Source organism: Thamnophis sirtalis, unplaced genomic scaffold, assembly GCF_051295495.1.
Source record: "Thamnophis sirtalis isolate CommonGarterSnake01/CBP01778 unplaced genomic scaffold, rThaSir2_p1.2 scaffold_13, whole genome shotgun sequence".
Classification (NCBI taxonomy): domain Eukaryota; kingdom Metazoa; phylum Chordata; class Lepidosauria; order Squamata; family Natricidae; genus Thamnophis; species Thamnophis sirtalis.
Genome location: NW_028261393.1, coordinates 15247969 through 15270829, shown reverse-complemented (window position 1 = coordinate 15270829; position 22861 = coordinate 15247969). Strand labels below are relative to the sequence as shown.

Here is a 22861-nt window from a genome sequence, read left to right as displayed (position 1 = left end):
ACTTACCTAACACCCCAGTTCCGCAAGATGGATTTGGCTGAGAGAGAGGGATTGGCCCAAAGCCACCCAGCCAGCTTTCATATCTATGGTGGGACTGGAACTCACACGCTCCTGGTTTCTAGTCCAGTTTCTGGTCCACTATTCCACCCAGCTGGTTCTCTTGACTCTTGGTGACCACACAGTCACTTTCATTTCGTTTCCTTGGCAATGGCACAGAAGTGGTTTGTGTGCTATCACCTCTGGGACAGTGTCCCCCTCCCATTTCCCAATCTCACTCGCAACCTCATGTCTTTGTGATCTCCCACCCAAATAAAGACCAGACCTGACCCTGCTTAGCTTGAGTTCAGTCCAGACCAACCAAGTACTGACACCAGGCTATAAATCTGGTACATACTCAGAGCACCTTCTAGGCATGCATCTGGCGAATAGATACATACAGAAATAGACAGGGGATTTTGGAAAGGACCGCAGTTTTAGATCAGTTTGCTCAAGGCTCAGAAGGTGGCAGTCAGGTTGCTTCATCTGAGAGGGACCACAAGGGCTGCAAGAGAGATAAACAGTCCCAGGCTCTCTTTTTTCACTGTCTTTGGCATCTCCGTTGAAAGAAGCTTCACATCTTTCCTGGCAGGAAATCCATGAAAAGTCTAAATCAAAGAAGCTTTGGATGGAGTTGGATCCCCCCTCCCTCACCCTTAGCTTTAACGCAAATAGTCCTGCCCGCTTGCTACAGCAAATAGCTGTAAATAGACGCCTCATATAACATGCATGGTTCAATACTTTTCAGGGGGCGCATGGAGTCAAGAAAGTCAAGATGGCGGTCACCATGGTGCGATCCACGCACATCTAAATCCCGCTGAGGTTTGATTCCCATGGCAGACGCTGCCATCCCAAATTTTTTTTGGGGGGGGGAACTCTACTGTGTGCCCCCCCAATTTTTGCTTTGCTTTGCTTTGCTTGCTCCTCCAACTTTCTCCTCCAGTGGCGGATTAAGGCTCCCTAGTGCCCTAAGCGCTGAGAAATCTTGGTGTCCCCTCCTTTGTACATACAAGTCTTCATTGGGTTCCCCCCCCCCTCTTTCTGAACTTTGTGATGCGCCCTTTGGGCCTGGCGCCCTAAGCCCGTGCTTAGTCTACTTAATGGTTAATGAACCACCGTTCGCCTCCCAACACGCCAAACCCATTTGCGGGTCTCTAAGCGAGTCGAGCCCATTTGCGTCCGGACTTCCCGGCGTCAAGCCCGGCTCAGCCAAGCGCGCGTTTTTTACACTCCTTGCCGATCGTGGGAACCGCAAAGCCTCGCTCGCTCCGCCCGCCGCTCCCGTCTTCCGCCAGCAGGAGGCAACCTTGCCTTTCCAAACCGGGCCGCTTTCTCCCGCTCCGAGCAACCGTTCCAACTCCCCCCCCCCCACCCGCAAGCTCCCCGTTTCGCTTTCCCTTCGCTGGAAGAAGCCCTGACGTCACTTCGGTGGCTCGCGTTCGTTCGTGCTCCCCCCCCTTTCCTCTCTCTCTGAGCCGAAGCTTTTCGGTTCCAATCGGGCTTTGGCTGTTTCGGCTGCGTGGAATCCATGGTTTGTCGGGGGAACTTTCCGCCGCGTCTGTGAAGCCAAAACGCAGCTCTCGCTCCGCCGCGGCCAGAAGAGCGACGAAAAGAGGCGAGGACAAGGCTCGCGGAGGGGAAAGGATAACTTTTTTGGGGGGGACCGGGGGGTGGTGGTGGTGGGGTCCAGGCTTGTCCCGATGCAAGATGCCCGGCACCCGCGCTTTGATCTTCGTGCTCACCTTCCAGATCTGCTCCTTGGAGACCGAAACGCCGACAGGTCAGTCAGTTCCCGGAGCGACTCGCTCACTTTGCCCGGCTCCGGGGTCTATGGGTTCGTTTCTGTATATATATCTCTCTCTTCTATCCCTTTCTCGCCAAACTCCCTTCTTCCCCCGTCCGCGCTTGGCGACTCCGGCTTGGCGGTTGCGGTGTCTGAACAGCGTGTTTTTTGGGGGGGGGTGGTGGTGGTTGTTTTTTCCCCCCTCTCCCCCTTCTTCGCACAACTTGTTTATCCCGCTGCTCGTCTCGCCTCTCTTCTTCCCGCGAACTTCGAAGGGTTTACGTAGGACCCGAGCCAGCAGCTCCGGCTCCGGCCGAGGAAGAGAGACGGAGTTTGAAATCGGCGTGTTTATTATGTTGGAAATGCCCTGGTTTGCTTTCCTTTGAAGCGCTGGGGGGACGGGGGGCAGCTTTGCTGTATTCCTCCCCCCCCCTGTTTTTGCAGCAGTTGTAAAAATAAAATAATAGTTGGGAAAGTCCTTTCTCTCTTCTTTTCTCTTTTTATCTCCCTTTCTCTCTCCCTTCTTCGCTCTCTCTCTTCCTTTCTCTCTCCCTTTCACACACACTCTCTCCCTTTCTCTCCCTGCCCCCCTTTCTCTCTCTCTCCCTCTCTTTCTTTCTCTCCCTCGCTCTCTCTTCCTTTCTCTCTATCTTTCTCTCCCTTTCTCCCACGCTCGCTTCCTTTCTTTTCCTTTCTCCGCGCTCTCCCTCCCTCTTTCCCTTTCTCTCTCCCTTTCTCTCTCTCTCCCCCCTCCTCTCTTGCGCGGGTGTCCGTAGGCAGCGCTGCAAGCCCCGAGAGGCATAAACCTCCTTTACTCCTGAGTATACCTGCCTAGGTAGCGTCGTAGAGAGCGTCTCCTGCCCAATTCCCCCCTTCCCCTTCCCACCTCTGTCGGCTCCTCTCCGGATCGCGCGGCGAATGTTTCGCAAGGCTCCGCGGTCCCTTGCTGAGGAGCGACGCGGTCTGTGCGAATGGATCCTGCCTTGCCTTCTCCCCATCTCTGGCAGGCCAGTTAGTGGCTCTTCCACGCCTTTAGGAACGGTCTCCTTATGGGGTCTTAAAAAGACTTACTCCCAAAGTAAGCCTCTCTCTCTCTCTCTCTCTGTGTGTGTGTGTGTGTAATAACAGAGCCACTAAAAATACTTGTCCAAGCCAAGCCAAACGGCTGGGATTTGGACTTTGTTCCCTGAGGGTTCTACACACCCTCCCTTCCTCCCTTCCTCCCTTCTTTAGTTAACCTGGAACTAAAGGGCCTTTGAGCTTGGCTCTATAGTGCCTGGGTGAGGAGGGGGGACAGTGGGAGAAGAGGGAGGGTGGGGGGAGCTCCCACCTTTTCTTTCCTACTCTGCAATCACTCCCAAAGCTGTCCTCCGTTGATTCTTCCCTTCGCTGATTCTCCTTCACTATTACTTCCTTATGAATCTCAGGAGCCTTGTCTGAGTGCTGGAGAAGGAGGAGGGGGGGGGAGCACGTTGTTGTGTTACTGACCCCACTTTGTGTTTAGGCACGAGGGAAAGAGAGTGGGAAATGCAAGACGAGGACGCGCGTGGTGAGCTTCTGTTGTGAAATCCCACTTTCCCTTGGAAGGGGGGGGGGAGATATCTTTGAAGTCTCCCCAAAGAAACCGGGAGTCTTTCCTACAGCGACTTTACCTAACCGCATGATGTTTACTAATAGCGGTTCCCGTGCATAGGAAACGGGGTTGATCTGTCTCCAAAACGGATGGATTTATGCCCGTTTCCTGTATATATTTTTCCTGCCTGGAATAAATGGTTTCCTTTCTCCAAACCGCTTTTAAAGTTTTTTTTTTGCCAACAAGCTGCAGAAAAAGACAAAAAAAAAAAATGCTGAAAAAGGAGGGTCTTTTGTCTTCGGCTGTCAACAAAAGGTAGCGAGGCAGGCAAGATCTCTTAAAGAACTGGGGGCTTCACCTGCCTGATTCCTATCCAAAATGTAGATGGTTTGTAATCCAATTCTTAGGAAGCAAATCGGTTATGGGTCTGAAGCCTTCTCTTCTTTCTTTCTTTTTCTCCTCTGCTCAAATACTACATTAAAAAAAAAAAAAAAGTTTTACTCCAGCCGGGGCATTCGGCCAAACTTGACTGGTATTTCTGTGGTACACCAGTTAAAAAAAATATTTGGTGAGTTTGCAATGACCCTTTTGAGGCTTTCACTGGAAAGAGAATCCCCTTAACCGAAATCCCTTTGATTGCTGTGTTTTGGGAAGCCTTGTTGTTCCCTTACTACTTTATCCTGGTCTGCTTTCACTTTTAGTGGTTGCCCAAACAACAGATCAAGCCTTGGGGGCAGAGGATAAAATGCCAGACAGATAAATTTGTGCAAAAATTATTTGCAGATACCATTTTTTTTTCCCTTTGTGAGATTTAAGGGGAATGGAGATGTTGGGCAAAGGATTTTAATGAGAGCCATTCTTCTCCTGAGACTGGGGCATAACAGATAAATTGAATAGCCTTGGAAACCTCTGATAAAATATTATTATATTGCCCCCTACTCCCCTGATTTTTCCCAGGGAGGCTTCTGAGGACCCATGTTGCTGTTGTTTAGGTAGGATCCAGGTCAGTGAGAATTTAATGGTCCTCTTAAGCTTCTCTTTCCTTGTCTTGCTAGCTAATAGTGGAAGCTGGGCAGATACAACCAAAGTGCCTTGGTGCCTCTTTTCTGTTCAGAAGAAGAAATGTGCTTAAGTGGGATCATCATGTCTGCAGGCCAACCGAAGTTCTTGAGATGGAGCTGGGTTGCTAGAGATCTTGCGTATATCCCTTAAATGCCTACATGGGCTATTTTCATCCTTGCCAGCAGCCAGATAAGTCTTCAAAACAATTCAAGCAACTACAGGTAGTCCTCAACTTACAACCGGAATTGAGCTCCAAATTTATGTTGCTAAGTGAGATGTTTGTTTGAAGTGAGTTTTGCCCCATTTTTACGACCTTTCTGGCCACATTGGTTAATCAAATCACCACCCTTGTTAAGATAGTAGCACGGTTGTTAAGTGGCTTCCCCACTGACTTCGCTTGTCAGAAGGTCAACCAAAGGGTACCCCACGACCCCGGGACACTGCGACCGTCGTAAATATGAGCCAGTTGACAAGCGTCCGGATTTTGATCATGCGACCATTGGAGATGCTTCAACGGTTGTTAAGTATTTAAAAAATGGTCCATTTTTCCCAGTGCCATTGTAACTTCGAATGGCCACTAAATGAACTGTTGTAAGTCGAGGACTCCCTCATAGCCCGCATTGAGAGCTGTGGCTCCCTATTCAATGCGTTCACAGTTCTCGTGATGGAGTGAAATGGTACCATTGATGTTATGGCTTCTTTATGGAACAAGGGGGAAGGCCTTTTGTCATGAGAGCACATAATAAGATGGTTGTTTTTCACCCCATTAATACTGAGGACTCTTATTAAAGAGAAGGACTAGCTTGGGAAAAGGGGGGGGGGTGCAAGGGAACCCAAACATATTCCTGCTGGGAATGGTCTGTTTTCCATGTTGGCGATTCTCCTCCTGATTCTTTTTTCTTTTTTGGGTCTGGAAAGGTAGAGGATTTTCTGCTTTTTTAAAAAAAATATTTTTTATTGTTTACATATAAATATATTGAATACATCTAATTGTCCTGGCATTCCACTTGCCATGAAATAAGGGTAAAAACAAGTAAGATGTATACTATTTTAAACAATGCTAGCGTTGTAGAGTTATTTTTGACCATCATATTCTAGAATGTCAACTTATCTATCATTCTAATGCCTGCATGGTATTTCTTTCCATGTCCACCTAACCTGATTCTTTCGCATCCCAACTGCTGCCTCGTGCTTCTAACCATTGATAGAATCCATCCCACATTGCATAGTATTCTGTATCTCCTTTATCTTTTTATTTTTAGCGTTAGTCTGTCCATTTCCGCACAGGCTGTGGTCTCTGGCAACTCTGCTTCCATCTTGCATTTCCTAAACTGAAACATTATGCCATGCTACAGATAATTAATTTATCCAGTTTCCCCGTAGATTAATAGCTACAGAGATTTTCGCTGTCTTTGGTTGCTGTCTTTCCTTGTGAGTTTCTAGGTAGGAAGGCTGCAGTCCAAGTAGTAGTTGTTCTGAGATTTTCTCCATGATGTTTCCTCTCTGACATACGTGCCTTTCCTTGGCCTGACATAATCTTTAAACAAATAAATGCTCAGAAAACTTCAAGAATATTACAGACGTAAAGATGCCTATTGGGTCACTCATTAATGCGATTTGTTTGATATTGAGTTTGTAAACTGTGGCTTATGGATTAGTGGTGCGTTACTCAGGTTATTGTGACTCAGCAGTCAACAAGCCACAAGTAAAGCAGGTTTTATTAATGAAGGCGCAATTGGGTTTATGTTGGTGGTTTGTGTAGGCTGGGTATGGATTTATGCATTAATCCAACCAATGAAAACAAACGGGATACGTAAATCAATCCCATAATCTTTCAGCCTATTGGGTCATGTCTGCGACAGGCATTTTGACGTTCATAAAATATTTGGGATTTCAACGCTCCTACTTCCATCCTGACCTGCCACTGGGCGCTGTAACCATCAGCGTGTTTCTGACTTGTAAACCAGCTCACAATTGTTGACTTTGTCGGACAAGGATGCTGCAAAGGATTCAGGGTTGTGTGTCTTTTTGTCAAGTCTATCTTGTGTTCAGGATTGCATCTTCTTCTCAAGCCTCTCTTGGGAGGCAGAAAATCGAAGAATACCCTTGTCGCATGCAATACATTTTCTAGAGGTAAAGTACTGCCCTTCTCAAATGGAGGAGAGGAAATAATGGTGAAAAACGCTCCCCTTACCAGAAATGTCTATGCAACATGTTCAAAACAGTATGATGACTCTAATGATTGTTATTTTGAATGTCCTTCTTGCTCTTCTGCTTCCTGGCTGTCTGGAGTAAACAGATGGGGCTCTGTGGAAAAACCTCCTTCCTCTTCTTTTGTGATTTAGAATAAAACGAACCATCTGCTGTCATTAATGTGCTGCGAACTTCTTCTGGATTATAACTAATCCTAGCAAGTTTGAAGTCCCCAAGACAGGGAGATATTTTCCCTCCCGTAGTTTGATTTTTTTATATCATAAACATTTTTTAGGTAGGGGTGACTTTGTAGCCACCTTTTGAATTTCATACCTCGCTGTTCTGCACCTGTTACTGGATAAGTTGGTCATCAATCCATGACTTTCATGTCTAGGTGTTAGGGATGATCCATCAGAGGTGAGAAATTATGTCTCAGAAAGAGGCAAGGTGATAATGTCACAAATAGGGCATTGGAGTTGTCAGTCAGGTGGATTCTTCTTTCCAGTGGAGATTAGTCACAATGGAATTGTTGATCGGCCTCATTGTGCAATTGCAGCTCTGTTTGTGCAATAAACATGGTAAACCCAATGCTTAGATGGCAGGAGATTTGAAACTGGCTTCATTCCCCCCTCCCCCACAGTTTGTGTAAAACTTCAAACTTCATTTGAAGTTTTATACAAACTGTGCCATCCATACATTCCTATACATTTCTGCTTGTGAAATCTGCATCCAACTTGCATGCATTTGAACCCTGCAGTGCTCCTTGTCTTAAGCAGGTTAGGATGGTTCGAGGATGTGATCTTCCTCCTCTTTCTGTTCTGCTTCTATACATGTTGTAGAAGAAACACACAGTGCAGGTAATGCTCGACTTACAACGGTTCATTTAGTGACCATTCGAAGTTATAAAGGCATTGAAAAAAGTGACTTATGGCCATTTTTCACACTTACAGCGATTGCACCTGATCAAAACTCAGATTCTTGGCAACTGGTTCATATTTATGACGGTTGCAGTGTCCTGGGGTTGTGTGATTTCCCCCTTTGAGACCTTCTGACAAGCAAAGCCAACAAACAAGCCGGATTCATTTAACAGCCATTACTAACTTAACGGCTGCAGTGATTCACTTAACAGCTTTGGCAAGGAAGGTTGTAAAATGGGACAAAAATCCCTTAACAAATGTCTCGCTTAGCAATAGAAATTTTGATCTCCATTGTGGTCGCAATGGGAGGGCTACCTAGACAGTACCCTAAAGATGTTAGGAAGAGAGAGGAGCAGAGTCTAACAATGCCAGAAAGAACTTCTGAGGTTGATAGGAATTGTGATAAGGGGCAAACAATCCGTGGGAGATAAGACTGTAGTGATCTCTAGTGGTCAAGGGTGGCCCCCGGGATGTCATAAAAAACAACATGGCAGCTGGGATGCTATTGATTTTACCTGTTGCATGTAAAAAAACAATAGCTGGAGCTTTGATCACAATATTGTGCTTCTCATCTTGGCTCTTTTTGACCACAACTTCTGACAACTTGAATGGTGGTCTAGTTGGATGAGGAGAAGGAACATAATTGTAGGTCAGGAATTTAGGATGGAAAAAAAACCCCAAGTTGGTCCTCTTCAGCTCAGCTTCCATAAGAAGTTGCAATTATGTGATGTCCCCACCATCTGTACAACTTGATTGAGTCCTAATGAAAATAAAGTACATACATTTTTAGAACCCACCCCAACATTTTTCTAAACTGTTTCAGTTTTTCTTTTAGCTAAGCTCATCAATAGAAAAACTCACAATCTGGAAGTCCCAAAGGTGCTTTTTCAAGAGGCAATTGGACTTTCTGGATTTTCCTTTGAAGACGTTTTGCTTCTCATCCAAGAGTTGGCGAAGCTTTTGGGATGAGAAGCAAAACATTCTTCAAAGGAAAATATTAAAAAAAATCCAGGGAGGGGATGGAGAATATAAGATTCAATAAGAAGGTCTGTGTTGTGCTTTGGTTTGGCTTCCAGAAGGTAACTGGGAACATGAATGGAGCACCTGTCTGCCCCTCCTAACAACAGCTGCGTCTTATCCTGGAATGACAAACTCCAAATTCCCTTTTTAGAATCAGATGTCCTGTCCTATGAACAAGTGTGACTGCCTCATGTGATTGCTTGCATTTTTTAAAAAGAAACTCTAGGCTTGGCCTCCAGCCATTCCACACGGCTCTTGCGTAGCAGTGTGCAAAGCATCGGTGTGACAGCAGCTCGAGACAGCTATGTGTTACGTTCCCGTGTGCTTCCACAGACCAAGCAGGAAATGAAATCCTTTTTTAAAAAAATCCATTACCAGGAGGCAACAAAGAAACCAGCCAACATCAAAATGCTCCAAGAGCTGACGGATATGCTAAAGTAAACAACCCGCTATTTCTACTCCAAGAGCTGGCATAGCTAGCCAGAGTTTATCTAGCTAATATAATAAATGGAGATCAGAAAGCTCATTTCAATCTGGATTCAGGACTTGGAGGAAGTGGTGAGTTGGAAACGGTGAGGCTGGCTATAGTGATCCATTTTCCAATTGTCTGTGAGCCTAAAACTTCCATGGGGATCTAGAAACACATTTTTCCAGCCCACCCCTACCCAGTTTCTCTGCTAATAAAAACTTAAATTCATTAACACTGTTCTTGGCAAAAGAAAGGCTTATTGCCCCTTGGCTGTTAATTAAACATCAACTGTAGTATTTTTTTTAATGGATGTGCATATTTATTTTGCATCCTGAAAGTTTATGCAGTGAAGGAAGGAAGATGGGAAGGATATTGTAGATCAAATGTCCAGTGAAAAAGTGTGAAGGAAGTGGGTACATTTAGTTCGGAGAAAGATAATCTAAGAGGTAGATAAAGCAGCCTTGTAAATACCATGTTTTCCCGAAAATAAGACAGGGTTTTATTTTCTTTTGACCCCCCAAATAAGCACTTGGCCTTATTTTCAGGGAGATTTTATTATTTTTGAGGTTCAGGAGGCAGTGAGCCTGGTCACCTCATGGCTGCTGCTGTGTTGCAATATTTTCGGGGAGGTCTTATTTTCTGGGGAGGGCTTATTTTGGGGGGAGGGCTTATTTTAGCGCATGCACTCAAACCCCGATTGGGCTTATTATCTGGGGAGGTTTTATTTTCAGGGAAACAGGGTATCTGAGGACAACATTCATAATGAGGATGGAACAAGATTGTTGCTTTGAAGTATGGGTAATCCTGGATTTACAACTATTAGTTTAGTGACTATTTGAAGTTACAACGGCACAAAAAAAAGTGACACAATCAGTCCTCACACTTAAAACACTTGCATCCCTATGATCCTTATGATTCCGTGATCAAAATTTGGTCACTTGTTTTGTGGATATTTTTTTTTGTAATTAGAAAAAAAAAGGATAATAAGAAAAAGTGATCTTTTTCTTTTCTTTTTAACCATAGAATAAGGTTTTGTAACTTTGTGAATGCTTCTATTTCCTTTTTGTTCTCTTTCTTCCCTTGTTTTCCTTTTCTCCTTTTCTAGCTGCGTTACTTTTTATGTTTTGTGTGAAACTTTTAATAACACACATGTAAAAAAAGAATCATTTTACAAACATTACTTTAGTTCGCCAATATTATGTGACATTAACAGCAGTGGCTGCCGTGTTCATCCAGTCTTCAAAAGTTCAGGATCTGCTGATATTTTTACAGTAGTACAAATATTTACAGGAGAACCTCAATATTTGCCAAGAGGTGCATGTGTCTGTTTGTGTGTATGTATGTGTGTGTCTATGTGCATATACACCCAATGTCTTGCTCTGTGAATAATATTTCTAAGCTCGTTAAGAATCAAATGCATCTCCTTTTTCACATAAACGTTTATGTTCTAAAATAGAAGATAGTTTAGTTTAGTATCTTTAGAAGTTCTTAGTTTTAGTACCTTTCAGGGGGTTGGAACGACCGTTCCTTTCATCTTTTAGCCATTGGCTGGGAATGATGGGAACTGCCTTCTCGTCTGTTTGAAGGAAAATAAATTGGAAAGGCTACAAACAACCCAAGCCGAGACTGCTGGGATGTTATGTTGTGAGAGATTTCATGATGCTGGACCTCCCTTCAGGAGGTAAGTGACCTTGCTGGAGAGATAGAAGAGAGAAGAGAAGAGAAAAGAAGGAGAAGAAACAGGGCGACAACTGTAGCTTAGCATGTGCTGGCATCCCAGGGCGGGATGCATGGATGCCAAAGGCGGCAGTTGTTTTGAATAAGGTTCGGGTCACAACCCCTCTCCAGATGTACCGGATGGTGGAGATTTTAATTAGGAAGTCTGCTGTGATTTCATTCATGCATTAATGATCGTCGGTGGCTCTAATTTAACCGCTATTCCTTGGGGTTTTTTTGGCCAGAGTCCTTTTCAAGATGTGCCTTATCCAGTGAGCAGAGGAGGCAAACATTTTTTTTTATCTATTAAATTTATATACTGCCTGTCTCACTCTGCCAAACAACTCCAGGCAGTTTACAATTAAAATTATAAATATTTACATATTAATAGTAAGCACAAAACAAAATAGAATAGAATAGAATTCTTTATTGGCCAAGTGTGATTGGACACCCAAGGAATTTGTCTTTGGTGCATATAAATGTACATAAAAGAAAAGATAAATTCGTCAAGAATCATAAGGTACATCTCTTAATGATAGTCATAGGGTACAAATAAGCAATCAAATCATACTAGGAAACGATCAATATCAATATAAATGGTAAGGATACAAGCAACAAAGTTACAGTCATACAGTCATAAGTGGGAGGAGATGGTTGATAGGAACGATGAGAAGATTAATAGTAATACAGACTTAGTGAATAGTACAATAGCACAAAACAAAACAAAAGACCAATACAAAAGGCAAGAATAGTTCTTTTCTATGAATCCAACAGCACTTCCAAGTACCCTCATCAGAGCTCTGAGTCAATCAGCACAGTGGGATCTCAACACTTTTCCAAAGGTCAAACAGGTAGGAGCAGACATCACCTCCAGCAGCAAGATGTTCCAAAAAGTGGAGGCTGTGTCAGAAAAGGCTCTACTCAGAGCTGAAATTCCTTGACGGGTGGGGTTGGCAGCATGCCCCTTCTGCCAGGGTGAGTGGGGCAGGTCACTCTCATTGGGCGAGATGGTTCTCCAGGTAACCTGGTTCCATGCCGTGAAAGGCTTTAAAGGTGATAACCAAAGCCTTGCATTGGACGCGGAAGCAAATTGATAACCAGTGAAGCTCATACAACAGCCGTGTCTGATTCCCTTCAGATTTCTCTCTTGGTGTTCTTCTAAGTCTCCAACCCGTCTTCGGATTGGGAGTTTGCAAATGCAGCTGGATCCTTCCCTTTTAAAATCTTACCCGGGGAACACTTCCCTACTCTTGATTGCTTGCCAAAGATTGAATTTCCTGCTCTCTGTTGCTCTCTGGCCAGGGTCTAGATTGGCAGATTGATTCATTTTATATCTGAACTTCTTGGAATGTTTTCTCCCCTTCCCTTCATCAGATATGAAGTTGCTTATAGAATTCTGTAGATTATAGAAAGTACAATATTTGTTACAATGGTTGTATAACACTGAAAATGTTATTTCAGATAGTTATTGCTTTATTGCTGTTATTGCCATTGGAATGGTCCTTCTACTAGTGAGCTTCTCAGAGAAATCTGGATGGTTTTCATTGGTTATGGGCTAGATCAAAGATGGGAACTTGTAGCCTAACAGGTGTGACTGATGTCCAATGCTGAAAGATGTTGATGATTAGTTATAGTATAGGACAGCTACACCTGAAAAACTATAGTATCCTCATCCCTACTATAGAAATAAATGGAATGTTCTTATGACTGGTCCTTAGAGCTACTGACCAAGCATATATTGCTGATTTAATATATCTGGGACAGGGTATGCTATCTTTGTCCTTACCATTAAGAACCTGGGAGTAGCACTTTATATGTTTGATTCCCTTCCTTTGCTGATCAAAAATAGGCCAACTCTGCAAGAAGCGAAGGGAAGAAACCATGCTACGGTGATTATATGGAGGCTTCTATTCCTTCTTAAAGTTCCAGCTGGATCATGGTAATATATTCTGGTACCCTATGATTAATTCTGCTCCTCTTGAGTTTCCTATTGGCTCTCAGTGCCTCTGATTGCTGTGATCTTTCAAATATCAAATGAGTGCTTTCTCCTTTAAAGGCCTCCTTGGAATTGAGGTTGGGGATGAGATCAATTGGCTTGGCTTGGCTTCCACCCTGTGGACGCCGTGCTACAATTATTGCCCTTTGTATCATCATCAAGGCAATGGAGTGTGAAGGATGCTGAGAAGTGGGAAGAAGAAAAAGAAGGTTCTGTTGTTAAAATAAATTAAAGACCATAATGACGTTGGATAAACCATCTTTCTGGCTTGTGTTTGACCACAGGTTTTTAAAGGATGTAAATGGATTTGCTGAGTTTCTTTTGAGCTGTATTGGAAAATGTGTTGTAAGATTGAAGAAAGTCTATGGAAGCTGATCAAATAACAATCAGTATGTTTAAATGCAAAGAGGTTGAAGAAGTCTTCTATTTTGGACCATGGCTTGTTTGGACACCATTTAAACACTGATTAAGAACACAAGGACACTAAACTTTTGGTTGGGTTTGTACATTTTGGGGATTCTGATGGTTAATCTTGTGATATTCTGAAGATGTCAGTGAAAAGAGTGGAACTATTTTTTCTGGCTTTAAAAAAAATATTTTGTTATTGTTGTTGTTAGTTGCAAAGTTGTGTCCAACCCATTGCCACCCCATGGACAACGTTCCTCCAGGCCTTCCTGTCCTCTACCATCCTCTGGAGTCCATTTAAGCTCACACTGACTGCTTCGATGACTCCATCCAGCCACTTCATTCTCTGTCGTCCCCTCCTTCTTTTGCCCTCCATCTTTCCCAGCATGAGGCTCTTCTCCAGGGAGTCCTTCCTTCTCATTAGGTGACCAAAGTATTTGAGTTTCCTCTTCACGATCTGGCCTTCTAAAGAGCAGTCAGGGTTGATCTCCAATAGGATTGACCAGTTTGATCACCTTGCAGTCCAAGGGGCTCGCAGGAGTCTTCTCCGGCACCAGAGTTCAAAGGCCTCAATTCTTTGGTGCTCAGCCTTCCTTATGGTCCAATTTTCACAGCCATCCATTGCAACTAGGGAAACCATAGCCCTGACTATATGCACTTTTGTTGGCAGGGTGATGTCTCTGCTTTTTACCATATACTGTCATCCTCTTATTCTTCTCCTAATCAATGAAACTGCCCGAAACCATGCTTTTGAGATTGGGAATACAAATGGATAAAATCTGTGCCATTATTCTCCTCCCTCCTTCACCCAACTCCATGTGGTCTTTGGTTCCCCCTATAGCCATTAAATGTACTTATTGATTACAAAAAAAATTGCTGGCTGTTTTTGTTTTTAAGGCTTAAGTTGGAAAAGCTGAAAGACCCAAGATTGACCTTATCCAGAGCCTGTGTCTCTGAACGGAAGCATTGCAACCCAAGTTGACTTTTTGAAATACACCAAAACAGAAGAAAGGGTAGGAGGCCAACTCGAGTAAACTTAGTCAACTCGTAAAGTGGGATGGGGGAAACGAAGTTTTCTTGCATTTATTTATGGATCCCATTTCTATACCGCGCATCTCAAATGAAATGATCTTAGTTTGGTTGGTTGGTTGTTTTCTCTCTTGCAAGGATGCTGCTCTCTAATCGGCATTGAACCTGGGCCAACATCTGCACTAGCATTGGTAGCAAGCAAATTAAAGGGTGGGTTGGAGCAATGGGAGAAGTCTCAACCTTAAGTCTTTTCTGGGCCATTAAAGCATGACTAATACTCATTGATTGGGGATCTGGTCATGTTTTCCCCTTGACTGCTTTTTAGCTGGTGGCAGAAAGGTCCGTTACAAGCTATTGTTTTTGCCTTATGGGTTGTGCAGCGCTGGGATTTCATAATGGACAGGATGTAGCGTGTGAACAAAAGACCACTCCTAATCGGAAGTGGAGGTCCCTGCTTTACAAAGGCATGATTGATTTATGGTTTGGGGAGGGATTATCTAGATGGATGGCTGAGCCTTGCCTTACTCTCACAGTCAAGATTTCCAAGAACCACGACATCTCATGCCATAATAGACAACTCACCCTTTAAGGCTTGATTGAGACTCTTGATAGCATAAGTAGGATACAGCGGTTGTGTCAAAACGGAGTTCAGAGCTGCATTACAGTGGGTGAAACGGAATCCGTAATCACATACAGAGAAAGGTAATGGTAAGGAATTGAATAGTTCGTTGAAACACACCACTTATTCACCATGGGGACAATAGAGAAATAATGAGGCTGAGTAACTGCCTAAGAAAGAACATGGGGAAGAAAATTCTTAATTTGTCTAAAAGGGATAACGCTAGGATAATAAAGAGGGATAATAAGCCACAGGGATAATAAAACAAAGACATGAATGAGAAATAAACTGAATCAGAAGCTGCTCCTATATTCTAAATTCAAAAACTGAGTTTCTAAACTAAAAGAGTCTAGCACTCTACAAAAGAAGAAAATAGAGGTGGATCTTGAACTCATAATAGCAGCTGGGACCAGAATTTTTCTTGCTAAGAAGATGGTTATTGAGTTGCACATTGATTTTACAACCTTTTGGCGACCGTTGTTAAGTGAATTGTGCAGTTGTTGGAGAACCTGGTTTTCTCCGTTGACTGTGTTTGTCTAAAGCTGGCTGGGAAGATTGCAAATGGTGATCACATAACCCTTGTAAATAGATGCTAGTTGCTAAGTGCCCAAAATTTGATCATGTGACCTTGGGGATGCTGCAGTGGTCATAAATGTGAGGACTGGTTGTAAGTCATTTCTTTTCAGTGTCATAACTTCAGGTGATTCTTGAAACAAATGGCTGTAAATCAAGGTTTTACCTGTACACAATAAAAGGACAGAAATAATGAAACCATCATGAAAAAGAAACAGTGGAGGGATGAATGCTAAGAGTGAGATAAAGCAAGTTTTCATTTTGTATATGAAACCTCTTATCGGGCAGCCTCTTAATACTGTTGCTCCTTTCTCTGAGCCTGGGGGGAAAAATCCTAAGAAAAAAAAATGTGTCACTTGGAATGCTCTTGAAAGAAAATTATTATGTTCTTCAGGGGGAAAGAAACAGAAAAATGTTTTTTCTTTCCAAATGATTCAGTTTCTCCTCCTTCAAGCCGAGGCAACTTTTCAAAGTTTAAAGACCAAATTAAATTCACATTAATATCCTATGGCTCTTACGCTTTTTCCTCTTTTTCTCCTTTAATAAAATAATAATAATAATAGAAACTGTTCAAAGATTCATACCACCTTCTAGAGTTCTAAGTTTGAAAGTAATTGAAGTACTGGCTGGGGATTTCTGAGAATTGAAATCCACACATCTTAAAAGTTGTCAAGGTTGAGAAACACTGCCTTAGGGAAATGGAAACAATAAAATCCACAATGATTGCACCATCTAGATCTGCGGGAGACGGAGTGGCAAAACTTGGAGGCGGGGTTAAAAGAGGAATCAGCCTAGAATCCCTACATAGCCAAAGGCAGACTAAGTCCAGGGGTGGGATTCAGCCAGTTTGGACTGGTTCAGCCGAACTGGATGTTAATTTTAATCGGATTCACCAAACCGATAGTTGAAAGGACTGGATGAACCCACCCAAACCCACCCAAACACCCCTATGGAGTCTCTATGCAGCCCATTTTGGATGCCAGGTAAATGCTGGGCCCACATGGAGGCTGGGGAGGGTGAAAAATGGCTGTACTGGAAGTACCAGAAGTCCAGAAATGGGCCTGTTTCTGGCCTCTAGAGGTCCTTCAGAGCCTGGGAGAGACTGTTTTCGTCCTCCCAGAGGCTGGAGGAAAGACTCTGGAGCCTGGGGAGGGCAAAAATCCCCCCCCGCCATGGTGCAGGAAGCCGACTAGGCCATGCCCCCATGCCCATGCCTACCCAGCAACCGGGCACAGAACTGGTTGCTAAAACTTTTCAATCCCACCCCTGATAAATCCAATCCCTTCTTGAATTCCATGACCCTCCAAGCAGATGCTAAGTATTAATTGAAAAGATTCCTGTCCCTAGGCTCTTTAACAATACATTTGTTTAGCTCAACCTTCCCATGTGGACCTGATCTTTACCTCCTAACAGGATGTTGAGATAATGCCTTTGGAACCATAGTTTATTTTTATGAAAATTCCTCACCCTTTTCCTGGTCTTGGCATTTCAGAACAGCTTAATAAGGAAGTACCATTGTTTCCAGCTGTATTATAATGGCTTCCTCCAGGAAAACATTAATCAAACCCAAAATACCTTTCTTTGCCCCTGAATCAATGTACAATGACTTCCCACCACCCAAAGTTCATTTTGGGCAGCACTCAGGGAGTTAGCCCTACACTCCCAGCAATTTTATGCCCTCCAAAATCACTTCCTTACCACTCTGCACCTAAATATAGCAGGGTACTGAAATTCCACAGACAGATTTACAGTCCAAAGACTAATCCGGTAATATATGGAATAAAAACACCCCACATAGAAGTTGAACTTCCCCAAGGGAATAAAGAAAATTGTTTTATAGAGAGAGGATTTCCATTCTTGGTTTACAAAAAGGTCAAGGTCTCTAATCACTGAACTTTTAGAAGACTTTCAGGAGTGATGTGCTATCCTAATGAAGTTTTTCTTTGATTATGGTGGCCGTGATTCTTTGGGGTAACTGTAACTTCTAGTTAAGAAGGCTGGTGGATCCAATAATAAAATATAAGGGATGTAGACCAAATATCTGCCGGATGCAGGAAATCCACCATTGGATGATTATCCAGCCTCTATTGGACATCTAAGACAGGGGTGTCAAACTCAATTTCATTGAGGGCCACATCAGGGTTGTGTTTGACCTTGGGTGGGTGTGGCTGGGATGTGCATGGCAAGCACGGTGTCACTTGTGTTGGGGGGCACCTGTTGTGGCACAAGCGCTCTGCCAGTGACAATGGGCTCCTGAGATCCATTCTCAGCTGTGACAGTCTCCTGCAACCCTCTGCCAATGAAAATGGAGCTCAAATGGTGGAGGTACCTCAAATACCTTAGCTATTTCCAGGGTGGCCCCATGGGCCAGATCTAAGTACCCCGCAGGCTGGGCCTTGAGTTTGACACCCATGATCTAAGAGAACTTACCACCTCTCATATGCATGGTTTTTATTATCAAATAGTCAGCAAATAAATTCCTTCTAGCATTTGCCCAAAATCCAATCGACTACACTCTCAAATCACAAGATCTAATCCTACCTTGTAAAGAAGCAAAGAGCCAGTAATTTCCCCCCTCTTCTAATTAATTTTCTTTTAATTTGGCCCTTGACTGAAGCGATCTTAAGGCTAGCAATTCCACCTGCTACACCGCCTCCAAACTTTAACAAAAAAAATGGAAATCACTCTGGCATTCATTCACATATGACTGTGTAAATAAACAATCCATTTAACGTTGAGCTGTGACATTCCATTAATCAATTTGTTTAAATTGATAGAGGTAAAAGAGAGAATCGCACATAAATTGGATAGCATTAAATGGCTGTGATTGGAATACAACTATTTACTCCCAGTAATACTCCGAAGATTGGAAATGGCATCTTTCAAAGGGATCAGTGCCATTTTTTCTAGTGGGAGAACCTGTCCAGGACTGCTTCTTCTGAGAAAGCATCAGCGATGAGATTAATTTAACTGATTTCTTCCTAAATTTGAAGACATCTCAGGAAAGTTGTGTTTGGCTTTGCCCAAGAATAAACTTTGTTACAATGTAAGTGGGGTATTCTTCCTTGAAGTGATGTGTTTTGTAGCTGTGTAACCTATTTGGGCTCCTCTAAAATTGTCCCTCAAAATGCCAAGCTACTGGGTTTCTTTTGAAGGCTCCAAGTTCTCCCATTTAAATCACCCACATCAGGGGTGGGATCCTACTGGATTAACAACCGGTTCGCTGAGCACGCATGCACAGTTTACAGAGAAATCACCCGCTGGGGAGAAAAACAACTGAAGCGTGGCAATCTACTCTGCGGCGCCTGTCAGCTGGGCTTCAGAAAAGGGAATATAGGTGAGTATAGCACAGGGGCGGGCAGGCACTGCTGAAAGTTGGAGCGACCTGGTTTGCTCCCAGCTGATAGTCGGAGCTACTAGTCTGCCCAAACTGGTTCGAACCAGTAGAATCCCACCCCGACCCACATTTTTTTTCCTGACAATCCAGCAGAAATATTTTCTCTGCAACGAACACATGTTTCCATGATGCAGGGTGGCCCTCAAAGCATCTGCACCAAGCTTTTGAGAAGATGCAGCATCTCGAAGTTTTGAGCACTTGGCTGAGAGGAGAGTTTCGTCATTTCACAAAGCAACCCCCTCCAAACACCTCACCTGCCCCTTAGCATTTGCATCTGCAGCCCAAGACTCCGATGATTAAGTGCATTTATTGGGTTACGGACAACTGCAATTAATATTGTGTACTATTTGCAGCTTCTGCTTTGCCACCAGATCCACCATTCCTCTTACCTCCCGCCTGTAGGACGATCCATATTTCAGATAAAGCTGTAGCCAGCTTTATGCAAAGTGCAAATGATTCTATTGTGCTCTGGGTATTAAGAAGCAACTAGGCAGAAGGTTACGGTTGTTATGTCACAAGTCAACCACCACGTTACAGGTTTAATACCAACCAGCTGCACAATCTGGCTCCACAGCCTCGATTTTTTTTCCAAGCCCCCACAGCGGGAGTATTAATGCACACAACTTACGTGTCCGTTCAATGTGCTCCGAAAACCTTTTAGCTCTTGCTCAATTAAATATCAGCTCCAATCTTCTGCTTGCGGTAAGAGCTTTGCATTCCATTTTTTCTCATAATTGGTGGGTTGATTTCTTGCGCCGCTGATTTTGGCACGGAGGATGTCCTCCTGTTCTTTGACTCCACTGAAATGCTTTCAGGTTGTTACCGGAGGAGCAGAACATCTTGCCAGCCTTTTTGTATTTAAGATTTGGGAATTTGCACCAGCTGTAACATCAGATGTTGCCCTCCTCCTGGGTGAGGAATGACACAGGCAGTCCAAGCCATTTGGCCAGGAGTGTGTAGCATGTTGTATCGACGTGATCCTTTTAATAAATCTCGCTGCTCTACTTAAAATCTGCAACTATTTCCTGCATGTTGGCGATTCCTCATTGATTTGACAGTCACATGGTGTTTTTTTTTCCTGGGCTTTCTGGAAAGCTTGTTAAAAAAAATGTACATGAGACTTTGAGAAAGAAATTGTCCAAGAATGAAAACAGTGATCCCCTTTGAGATGGACTCCAGATCTTACCTGAGTTATGTATTATTGACACAGCTTCCTTATTAGTCTCAGTTTTCTCTGTTTGTAAAATGGGAATAAACCTCTCCCAGAAGCTTAACACAAATCCCTGAATGAATATTGCTAAAACCGATGCTCTGATTTGTACAGTTGTACACAATGGGCCTTTTAGCATTGTAGAGATGAGCAGAGTTGGTGCAATGGAGTTGTTAAAGTGCTGGACATGGGCCACAGGGAAAGTTCCTGAGTGCCTTTGGGCTGATTGCCATTTCCCAGCCCAGAGTATTTTAGGCAAAAATTGAAGGTAAAGTGCAATCTTCATCGCTTAGAAGCCCTGAAGGACAGGAGGTTACAAATGTCAAAAGCTAAAAGTAAGAATGTAAAGTTTGTAATGTGAAGAAATAAGGCTTAGATTTCAGTTCTGGTAGAAATACATCAATATATAAATAAATATCAAATGATGTACTGAATTATCTCAGATGGTGCATGTGTCACTTTAATTATGCCTTCAAGAGCCTGATCTCCATTGGGGCTTAAAGTAGCCATTCTACACAATACTTCATACATAAACACACTCATCCATTCTACATAAGGCTCAAGTCTATTCTAATCCTGCTGTTCAAATCTTAATTTGAACTATGGAGTTGTTTCTTGGAGAGAACAATGACAAAATTTGTCCATTGTCCTAGCAATGGTGACCCAGATGAGGAGCAGTGTCCCTGGGTTGAGGCATTAAAGAATTCCTCAACAATGACTCTTTTGAAAGATAAAATCAGCTAACCAGCTTTGGCAGACCATGGTTTATGACAGCACAAAGTAAGGGCCCAGTCATTGCTACCTTTAGGCAACCACAGTTAGGTAAACTAGGACTTAGTGTGATCTACAAATTAGATAGATCAATTTTATAGTACAGTTTTTAATGTAAAGAAATAATTTTCCTTTCTGTGCAATTACTTATTTAGAAGGCAGAAAAAATGTTAATTATTTTTACATTTTGCAGGAAAACAATTTTGTGGAAAGAAATTGTTGTATTCTAGGCTTGACCCGTAAGAGATCAGGAACTTCAGCAGGGATTAGGAAAAGTTGGGCACACTGGACCAAAATTATGTTTGATCAATTTCACATGATTAGATGCTTCAGCTTCTGTAATCACATCTGTCAATCTGCTTAACTGACCGAGAAAAAAAACATAGACAAATTAGTTCTTGCATTTGGGTCTTACAAAAGACTCAGACCTTTAAAGAGTTTTCGAATATTGGCATGTCCAGAATTGGCTAGTATGGCTGGGAAGCTATCAAGATATCTCAAGAACATCAAGTCCATTAGGAAGTTAAAAACCATTCTGAAAAAAATCACAGAGACAGACATACTTATTAAGGGATGCGGTGGCTCAGTGGCTAAGACACTGAGCTTGTCAATCAGAAAGGTCGGCAGTTTGGCGGTTTGAATCCCTAGCATCACATAATGGAGTGAGCTCCCGTTACTTGTCCCAGCTTCTGCCAACCTAGCAGTTCGAAAGCATTTAAAAATTCAAGTAGAAAAATAGGGACCACCTTTGGTGGGAAGGTAACAGCGTTCTGTGCCTTTGGTGTTTAATCATGCCAGCCACATGACCATGGAGATGTCTTTGGACAGTGCTGGCTTTGAAACGAAGATGAGCACCACCCCTTAGAGTCAGAAATGACTAGCACATATGTGCGAGGGGAATCTTTACCTTTTTAAAGACATACTTTCATAAGCCTGCTCATACACTACCTTCCCCATGGGTGTCCATCTATAATCACCAGGAGTTGAGTGCAACTCAAAGGAAACTATTTCTATGTTACATTCTGAATTCTGTGGAGTCCTTGGTACTCTAAGTTTAGCTGTTTGCTTGCAGACATTTCATTACCGGAGTAGGTAACATCATTGGTACTAATGAACATAGGGTTTGCTCCCTGTTTACAGTCTATACAGTAGCTTGCCCTGCCAGTGTTGGTGAGGGTGTGAGTTTCTTCTTGGTCTTTCCTTGATTGGGTATTACTTTCCACTTGATTGTTTGTCTGGAGCCAATCTCTGCTTATCTGGGTGCAGGCTGCTGGAGACATGTGTTCCGATTTTTTGTTTCCTTTTTAAGCTCTTTTATTGTCTCTTTCTATAGTGTGTAAATGTGGATTTTTTTCTATGACTGAATGCCAAGCTTCCAGGAATTCTCTACTGCTTTTGGCTTTGACTTGATCTAGAATGCTCAGTTTCCCAGTTGAAACTACATGTTTTTGTGAGATTAAGGAGTTTTCATTGTCTTCTGACTGCTAGTCGGTGTTCATGGATACACTTGGCTAGTCTTCTACTGGTTGGTCCTACATAGTGGCTATTAAAATCCTTACACTGTTCTAATGCATCCTGTTGTAGGTGGCTCTCTTCTATTGGGATTCTGAATTATCCCATTCATTAGTGTCTCTCTATTCCCCTGAATGCTGAGCTTTGATCTATCAACTGGCATGAATTGGGGTGCCCTTTACACTTGTTTTTTCTAAGCCTTGGGGCTCTTCAAGTTTGCTGAGAAACATGCTGAGAATTACAAGAAAGAAAGGTGCTGTATGTGGTTTGGGTACAAAAGAAATTGCATTTCTATCTTTTCTATTGGAAATCAAAGAAAAGCATGTCTGGCTGGGGAATTCTGGGAGTTGAAGTCCACAGGCCTTAAAGTTGCCAAGGTTAGACACCCTGAGCTAAAGAGTCCATTTAACTAAGACAAAAATACATTTCTCAGGGCCTGTGTGCAGGTTTGCAAACCAGGTTCTTGTTGTCCTTGACACTGTTGACTTGTTGTCCTTGACTTGCTTCTTCTTTGAGTGGAGGCTTATCAGGCTCCCAAAGTGGGGGGGAAGGGGGGGAAAGGGGAACTTGCTGATATTGT

At 43.1% G+C, this 22861-nt stretch overlaps 1 protein-coding gene across 1 annotated transcript in view; it reads left to right on the top strand.

Moving 5' to 3' along the window:
• Positions 1 to 1538: 1538 nt before the first annotated feature.
• PTPRU (protein tyrosine phosphatase receptor type U) overlaps positions 1539 to 22861 on the top strand; it is a 422700-nt gene continuing 401377 nt past the window's right edge. The window contains exon 1 of the mRNA XM_087727684.1: positions 1539 to 1816. Within this exon, the coding sequence (XP_087583810.1) occupies positions 1744 to 1816 (73 nt within the window). The 5' untranslated portion in view covers positions 1539 to 1743. The remainder of the gene's footprint in view (positions 1817 to 22861) is intronic.